The 10,000-nt window shown below is 33.6% G+C and overlaps 1 protein-coding gene across 1 annotated transcript in view; it reads right to left on the reverse strand.

The window, feature by feature from the left end:
* LOC136854484 (zwei Ig domain protein zig-8-like) overlaps positions 1 to 9,358 on the reverse strand; it is a 52,170-nt gene extending 42,812 nt beyond the window's left edge. Inside the window, exon 1 of the mRNA XM_067130784.1 lies at positions 9,159 to 9,358. Coding sequence (XP_066986885.1) covers positions 9,159 to 9,225 — 67 coding nt within the window. The 5' untranslated portion in view covers positions 9,226 to 9,358. The remainder of the gene's footprint in view (positions 1 to 9,158) is intronic.
* Positions 9,359 to 10,000: the final 642 nt, after the last annotated feature.

Consider the following 10,000-nt stretch of genomic DNA (forward strand, 5'->3'; position numbering starts at 1 on the left):
GAAAGAGGATTTTAACGGAGGTACAGTAGAAGGAACGGAAAGGGGTTGCAGCTAGGGGTCGAAGGGACGTTGCAAAGAACCTTGAGCAATGCCGACAGTGCACCACTGATTTGCAACAAGTGCAATTGACCACAATTCTACAAAACAGTGTCCCACAGACGGAATGGCCATGTAGAAGATAATTTCATAATCATACGAATTGTTTGGAAAAAATACAGATGATTAGGGACAATAATATAAATTGTCTAAAGAAATGATAAATATTTAGCAGTAAGCTTTCTCTACCAGTGACTAGCGAAAGCTTTCAGTCTAAATATTTGCTGTATAATGTATACTGTAGACATTATATTTTATTGTGGAGTTTCTTTTTGTGAACCGGAATGCGACACTGCAGGAAATGTCTTAAAATATATATATATAATACACACATATACACACACACACACACACACATATATATATATATATATATATATATATATATATATATATTTATGTATATATATTTATATATATATATATATATATATATATATATATATATATATATATATATATATATATATATATACATATATACACATATATATAGAATAAGATATAGAGTTCTAAAATCTTTGAATCTTCTACCTTACACAGTAGAGAAAACGAGACTCGTCTGTCCTTTTAAAGGTGTAAATCACAAGATGTAGTATATTATGCAACTCTTTCCCCTTCATTTTAGAGCGTCCCGGCACATACTGGAACCCATATTGAGTTTCCCTATACAAATTGGAATTCAGCCAGTTCGAAGGATGCAATATATGTTTCACAAAAGGCTTCGTCATTCAACAGAGAAGTCTATATGGGGAAAGTAGATTTCGTTTTCTCGTATAAGACATGAAAGCTTCTTGCGTAGGAAAATAAGAAAGGAATTCCGACGCATGTATCAGATATATTCCATAAGTTATGTCGACAGAAATTATGTTATCAAGTTTTGTGTCCTGAGGGAGAGATATATGCTAATTTAACGTCCGAATAGTTAACTTGATGAAGTAGAGTTGACAAACTTTTTTTTTTCAGCATTATTGTAAATAGATGAAATTCTTGTTTTTTTTTTACTTAAAAAGGCTTTTCGTGATATATTGGTATATACAGTGAATTCGGTAGGTATGTATATATACATACGCAGATACATGCACATACACATATATATAAATATATAATACACACATACACACACAAATATATAAGTGTTTTATATATATATATATATATATATATATATATATATATATATATATATATATATATATATATATATATATATATATACCGTGACATTATTTATACTACAAAAAATGTTTAATATCCACTTTAGTTTACCTCTTTGGAATAACATACAGTGACAAATAAATACATACATACATGCATACATACATATACATACGTACATATATATATGTGTGTGTATATATATATATATATATATATATATATATATATATATATATATATATATATATATATATATATATATATATATATATATATATATATATATATATATATTCATTTGGGCACATTCTGCATAAATATAGCTTAAAAATTTAAGATTTTACCTAGAATAGCAGTAATCCCTCCCAAAAAAAATTGTACAAAAGTTTGAACTAAATGTCCTTGTTAAAAAAAAAAAAGACAACCTCAGCAGATTCTTGGAAACACGACCAAGTCTACAGCATATTCCCATTCCTGAATAACCCAAATGATAATAATGACCTCGGTTACGTGGGTCGCTCTGGAATCAATCTGGTAGCGCTTATAATTTCTACGAATATTCAGGCTACGATTCGACAAAGGAAAAAAAGGTGATAACTCAATTCATGTTATCAGAAAATCAACTCAATATTGCTCATGTTATTCGACCAAAAAAAGTTATAACTCAATTCATGTTATCAGAACATCACATCTCTCTCTCTCTCTCTCTCTCTCTCTCTCTCTCTCTCTCTCTCTCTCTCTCTCTCTCAAAATATTGCCTCCACAGGTTACGATTCGACCAAAAAAAAGTGATAACTCAATTCATGTTATCAGAACATCACATTTCTCTCTCTCTCTCTCTCTCTCTCTCTCTCTCTCTCTCTCTCTCTCTCTCAAAATATTGCTTCCACAGGTTACGATTCGACAAAAAAAAGTGATAACTCAATTCATGTTATCAGAACATCACATTGCTCTCTCTCTCTCTCTCTCTCTCTCTCTCTCTCTCTCTCTCTCTCTCTCTCTCTCTCTCTCTCTCTCTCGAAATATTACCTCCACACATATCTTTAACTCGTTCGAAATATACGACCATAGTAACAAGTGTAACCACTAACATCCGAGTGGAATTGACGAGGCAAATAAATATTCTTTTTCTTGAGTGTTACGTATTAGAGGTAATGCGTTTACGTTGCTCGTTATATTTATTATATAAGCTCTTATTTCGATTTCCTGGTCGCGTGAATTTATGTGAACCATAAAGTATCCTGGTACTGTATTTCGTTTGGGGCAACGTCAACTTTAATAGTTTAAGCATGAGAATGGATGGAGGAAGAAGAAATTATCACATCATTTAGCTGCTCGTTGGATTATTCAGCTCGAATTACTAAAACTAATTTTTTCTATGTCAAACATTCACTTTTCGATGAAAGAAAGAACACGCTGTTGTCCGCACTTTTTCTGTCCTCCCTCAGATCTTAAAAGCTGCTGAGTCTAGAGGGCTGCAAATTGGTATGTTGATCATCCACCCTCCAATCATCAAACGTACCAAATTGCAGCCCTCTAGCCTCATTAGTTTTTATTTTATTTAAGGCTAAAGTTAGCCGTAATGGTGCGTTTGGCAGCGATATAGGCCAGGCCATCACCAGGCCGTGGTTAAAGCTTCATGGACCGCCGCTCATACCGCATTATACCGAGACTAACGAATGATTGATCTGTTTTCGGTTGCCTTGATTATACAATGTACAGAAAACTCGATTGCGCCGAAGAAACTTCGGAACATTTTTTACTTGTTTATATAATGGCTGCAACGGATATCCCACTTTCACAACCATCTATAAATAATTATGAATAGACGAATCCATTTCTTAACGTGGGCATCACGTTTCTCCTGTAAGAAAATCTGTCATATATTTGTTCGGATTTTTTCGAGGTTTGTGCCTACATTCGTTTAAAGGTTTCTCTTGAGGTCGTCTGGGATTACTCCTAATCTTCTTGCAGTCTCCCTTTATTTATCTTCAGATCTTGGTTCTTCTCTGTCTATATTTGTTTTTCCCCCTCTACGCTTGTGTCCCGTGGCATGGCTACAGCTATCAGGAATATACTTTCTTGGCTTCTTATTTACCTGGATTAGGTCTGGCCTTCGTGCCTATATCAATGTCCAGTCCTTTCATCATAGCCCCGAATATGTTGACTCTCCAGCTCTCCAGCATTTTTTCTGGTATGTGGTAATGTGGCTTGCCTATACACGCAGGCTACTATCCTCTCATTTTGAGCTGATACTACGGAGCAACAGCCGGTGTAGTCGATAGTCTTCATGTTTTTATAATTAGTATTTGTGTCCTCTCACATCCTTTCCAGGTTTTATCTCTGTGTCTGCCACTTGAGGATCTGACGTCGAATGACCCATTTTCTTAGGAATTCAACAGTCTCGTAGCTATGCTTGTTGTGGCCAGCAGTAGACACTTCTAGAACAAACCTGATTCAAGAGATTTGCATCAAGTTCTGTCTAGTTTTTCTTTAGGTTCCCTGGGATTGCTGGTATTATTCACAGGATAATAGATCTTATTATTATTATTATTATTATTATTATTATTATTATTATTATTATTATTATTATTATTATTATTATTATTATTATTATTCCTGTGCCAGGATTCGACCCTGGACCTTGGGATTAGCTGATTAGATGTTTGATAAACGGTCGACTTTGAATTCTTGAAAGTTAAAATCTACCTATTGCAGTTTGATTATTATTATTATTATTATTATTATTATTATTATTATTATTATTATTATTCTTATTATTATTATTATTATTAAGGGCCTCTAACTGTGCCAGGATTCGGTCCTGGGCCTTGGGATTAGCTGAGTAGAAGTTTGATAAACGGTCGACTTTGAGTTCTTGAAAGTTAAAATCTGCCTATTGCAGTTTGATGATGATGATGATGATGATGATGATGATGATGATTATTTTAAAGGAACAAACATCAACATGGAAGCACCCAATAGGCAACATATTACAACCCCGAGAACGCTTGAGCAAAGACAGATATTCGACAGGAAAAAAATAACAAATGGATAACGGTCAATAAATAAATAATGCAAATTAACTAAGGAAAATTCAGAAAACAAAGAGACCGAATATTAGGGTGGCCAATTCGTGCTGAACAACAAACGAACATCAAAAGTCTGTTTTTTTTTATCCCAAGCAAAACCGAGGGGATGACCAAATATCATTCACTCATGGAATGACATCAGACGAACGAGACTCATGGAATGACGTCAGTCGAACGAGATTCATGGAATGATGTCAGACGAACGAGACTCATGGAATGACGTCAGGCGAACGAGATTCATGGAATGACGTCAGACGAACGAGATTCATGGATGACGTCAGACGAACGAGACTCATGGAATGACGTCAGAGACCGAGATTCATGGAATGACGTCAGGCGAACGAGACTCATGGAATGATGTCAGGCGAACGAGATTCATGGAATGACGTCAGACGAACGAGACTCATGGAATGACGTCAGACGAACGAGACTCATGGAATGACGTCAGACGAACGAGACTCAAGACGAACGAGAGTCATGTAATGACATCAGACGAACGAGACTCATGGAATGACACCAGACGAACGAGAGTCATGGAATGACATCAGACGAACGAGATTCATGGAATGACGTCAGACGAACGAGACTCAAGACGAACGAGACTCATGGAATGACATCAGACGAACGAGAGCAAAGATTAAATTTGCGTTTCTGATTTAATCCAAAATGGTAATTGTATTCTCGGCTCCGCGCATCGACAGGCAATCATAATTCAATCTCTTGGCGAATTATAATTCCGGAGGATATTATTCGATTTGCGAATGTTTACCAGTCAGATAAATGATGGGTAATGTCAAGTTGTCAGCTTGTCACGTTATCACCCCCTCTCTCTCTCTCTCTCTCTCTCTCTCTCTCTCTCTCTCTCTCTCTCTCTAAATAATATATATATATATATATATATATATATATATATATATATTAGTTTTATTCTCATAACAAGAATATGAAACACTTTTAAACTCTTTCTTTCTTTATCTTAGTAAGGATAGCCACTTACATTTTAAGAAAAATTCCTTTACCAAGCGGTGTTAACAGCTTTCAGAATACATTCCTTTCTTTACCATCATAACAAGACTATGAAACACTTTTAAACTATTCCTTTCTTTATCTCATGGTAAGAATTACTTCCATGAAAAGACAATAAACACTCAAAAAATATCTTGCTTTGCGAAAAGAAACATGCATTTACCCAATGGTATTAAGAGCTTTTAGAATACTCTCTCTCTCTCTCTCTCTCTCTCTCTCTCTCTCTCTCTCTCTCTCTCTCTCTCTCTCTCTCTCTCTGGAAGGCGTAGTGGAAAATATTCAGAATTAGGCTGGAGATCTTCCGGCTATTAAGATACAACGGACTGGTAAATGAAGTTAGTGGATTCTGTTTAAGAGACCAAATGTATTGGAGGCAAGTATCTATGATATTTATCGTCTTGGATAGTCAGTTTCATAGACTATATCGTTTAAAACTATCAAATTTAATGGCCTATCCAGTAGACCGTTTAAGATAACGGCAGTATTTAGAATCAGCAAATAAAATAAAGTAGGATATTCGTCCTGCATTACAAAATACGTATATCTTTTTGATAAGAGCTAAAGTAAAAAAAAAAAAAAAAAAGGAAAGATTTCCAGCAGATTTAACCATAATTAAGAGGAGCTAAGAACAGTCGAGCCACTTTCTTCCTTTCTCAGGGAGCTAAGTTTCCCCTTTTCTGCAAATCCGGGAGGGGAAAAAATATCGTCTCTCAGGGCCACACGCACACAGAGCAGGATTTCCCGAGGCAGGGAATCTATATTGCCTTCTCTGTGCATCTTGGCACTGAGCTTCATATACAACAGAATCTATTGCGCGAGATCTCTCCTGCCTCCCCACGCGAATACAATTGACGTAAATCCTATTCTTCTCACACAACCGCAAGCCTGACATCAATATGCGTAAAGAATCGTGTACAGTGAAGGATGGACTCGCTTCGAAGGCGTAACGATCAAAAGGTTTATAAAATAAACCCATCTCTGGCCCAATGGCCTTCCGCCAGACGCGCACAGGTGCTCTCAATGGATTTTCCTCGGAAGGGAGACATTGATAATCATAATGGGAGTTCTTTGCGTGTTTCATGGAAGTGTATTGTGAAGTCAGTGGGGATGTTTTGGTTTAGCTATTTTTAGTATAAGTAAAAATGTTGTGTTGTAGACGGATATGTTTGATCTAGAAATTGCACAAATAAACACAGAAATATATAAAATAACTGGATAAATAAATATATAATTACTGTACAAATAAATAAACTGATAAATAAAATATCTGGATAAATAAGTGTATGAGTACTGTTTCATTTTTATGGCATGTACTAAGAAATACAACTAGATATTCATTGATAAGATCTAGAGTCTGCATTGCAGTTAGAAATTCTCTTTAGTAAAAAATTACGCAAACTTGACACATTACAATAACAATGAATAACGACGTTCATGAGGTTCTACGAACAGACAGATCAAATGACATAATAACATCGTCTTAAAATGTAAACAGTAATATAGAAGACAAGAAAAAGAAAAAAAGAAAAATTAGATCTTCCAACAGTATATTTCCAATTTAGAAGAATCGTAATTGGATTACACTATTTGCATATCGAATGTAATCACAATCCTGTTACAGTTAAAATTCGATATAACATGAAGTATAATTTACGAAGTCTAATTCCACATGATATCATTCAGTATACAAACATTTGAAAGTTAAATTAAATCCACGAGGCTTATGACAAGTTGTCCGAGTATCACCAGCCTTCCTTTCGCTGTGTGTGGCATCTCGACAATTTCCATTGTTAGATATTTATTCAAATCCCCTTAAGTAGCAATATAGTTTCAGCAGACAAACACAGTGACAGGCGTCGAGCCAAGAGACACCGTGAAATTAGAGGAACTCGTCTCAAACTAGTTAGGTTCTCAGGTTACTTCTCTGAGTCAGTTACAAATCTGGCAATTAGGAAGCAAAGAGTAGAATTACTCGAGGAATTAAATACCACAGTTTCAGGCGGCAGAGAATTACATTTCGAATTGTTTATAAGCATTTAATGAATGGGGTTATTTCCATCCTAATTAGAAATGTGTAGTATTCTCTGTTTGGAGAATCCTGATTGATAATGTGATTTAATATTTTTCATTGTGGAGAATCTCGTAACGGAATAGATGCTGAGATTATATTCTGAAGTGTCGTTTGATACTAGTTGAGAAAAAAAGAATTCTCCTCAGTAGGTGAAAATGTCCAAAATAATGTGAAATTGTACTCATAAATAATGAAATATAACGTAATGAATAAAGTAAAAGATTATAGATCAAAGAATTCTTAATTTCACATAATTATACTATGGTAGGTGTTTATCATTGTATGTAATAGTATGTGATAATATAAAAAGATGGATCAGTAGATCTTGAGTTATGTCGACGAACGTAAAAGCCTCTGTTGAATTTGCACATATACTTTAAATACGGTTTTCAAGTAAAAGAGACTAATATTTTGTGAAAAACTGACAGATCCTGTAATCAAGCTTAGTCTTTCATTCTTATTTGAATAATGTAAAGAAATAAAGACCATTAATTGGAAAGCTTTCGTGTGTGTCCTATCAGGTTGGGGAAAAAAACAGAAAAAAAAAAAAAAAAAAAAAATATATATATATATATATATATATATATATATATATATATATATATGTATATAGTTTATCTATCTATCAATCTATCTGTCTGTCTGTGTGTCTGTCAGTCTTTCTATCTATCTCTCTATCTGTCTGCTTATCTATACACCTCTCTCTCTCTCTCTCTCTCTCTCTCTCTCTCTCTCTCTCTCTCTCTCTCTCTCTCTCTCTCTCTCTCTATATATATATATATATATATATATATATATATATATATATATATATATATATATATATATATATTACAAATGTGCATATGTTCGTACGTGTACGTGCGTTTATGTGTTTGCGTAAATGTAGGCTATGTGTGTGTGTGTTTGCAGATTTTGCTTTGATAAGTATTTAAATGAAAAACGAGAGGCCTGAGTTGATAAATAAACCTAATAAATCTGCTATTTCTCAGCCCATTGTCATAAAGTTTGGTCATGTAACTAAGGTTCCATTAAGATCTAATATCAATTACGGAGTCCTTTTCAATTCTATATGTGTGTGTATATATATATATATATATATATATATATATATATATATATATATATATATATATATATATATATATATGCACACATACAAACATATATATAGCCTATATATAATATATATATATATATATATATATATATATATATATATATATATAAATATATATATATATATAAATATATATATATATATATATATATATATATATATATATATATATATATATATATATATATATAATATTATATAAAAAAATTGTAAATATATTTCGTTAGCATAATTTCAATTATCGGTTAATAAATTACTTTGACTATTAATTCAAATATTTATTACATTATCTTTTGAATTTTATGCTATATTTGTGTCGCATTAGAAACGAATATCATATTTAAATAATTATATAATTAAATCTTTCAATGCATTATCATTTATATTGTGCGGTTTAAAATTTTATGATATGATGTTTATTATACATAGATTATTTTAGACAAAAACTTATATTGAAACAAAATGTAGTTCAAACATTGCGTATTATATAATAAAATGAAGAATGAAAGAGAAATGAGAAACAGCATTTTAATAATAAGAAAAATGAGAAACAGCATTTTTAATAATAAATAATCTGTGCATCTTTCCTTACCTGTTATTTGAGATGAGAGCATACAGTATGCGAGGATTTTCCATTGGTAAATTGAATGCAATTGCATTTTGAATACGGTTTGCGTAGATCCAAGTTGCAATTTGACGTGTGTTTAGTTCTGCTTTCAAGTTGACAAGTAAAATATATCACAACAGAATCAGTGATTTGAAAAAGCTGTAATATGTTGTCGAATTACACTGCTCTCACTTTCAATGAGTAAAGTATAAAAGCTGCGTGATTGTATATTTATTTACATCATTCAATTTCATATTCGAATTGATAAATATATGAATATATAACACAAACACACACTCTACTGGCTAATTCATCAACACAGCCACATCATCATGGGACGCGAAAACAAAACGGAAAAACCAATTTAACAAACTCGAAATTAGTTTTAAAATCGTCTCAGACGCGTCAAAAACGGGCAAAGACACCACAACCGCCAGCGGCGATCCGGACACGCGCAGCGAAAACGCGACCACTCCGAGCGGGGTTTGGCGGGCAACTGTCGGCCAACAACGTGGTGGCGAGAGACGAGGCCTTGGCAAGCAACGTCAGTCACGGAGCGGCCCAAATGATAGGTCGGGCCTTATTGGTCATCGAGAGGAATGCTCGCAGAAGTTCGCATAATGAAAAGCGAGTGATCGTTTGCCTCACGGAAGAACTTCGGCACGGCCCTGATAATATCTGAATATCGATCAGATTCCTCGCAAATGGCGGGTCTCTTTTATTCAAGAGGAGAAATTTTATATTCATGCGTTTATATAGAGTATAGCAGTTTGGGAATGCAAAATGAATACACAAATACACCACACACACACACACACATATATATA

Source organism: Macrobrachium rosenbergii, chromosome 29 (assembly GCF_040412425.1).
Source record: "Macrobrachium rosenbergii isolate ZJJX-2024 chromosome 29, ASM4041242v1, whole genome shotgun sequence".
NCBI classification, from domain to species: Eukaryota; Metazoa; Arthropoda; class Malacostraca; order Decapoda; family Palaemonidae; genus Macrobrachium; species Macrobrachium rosenbergii.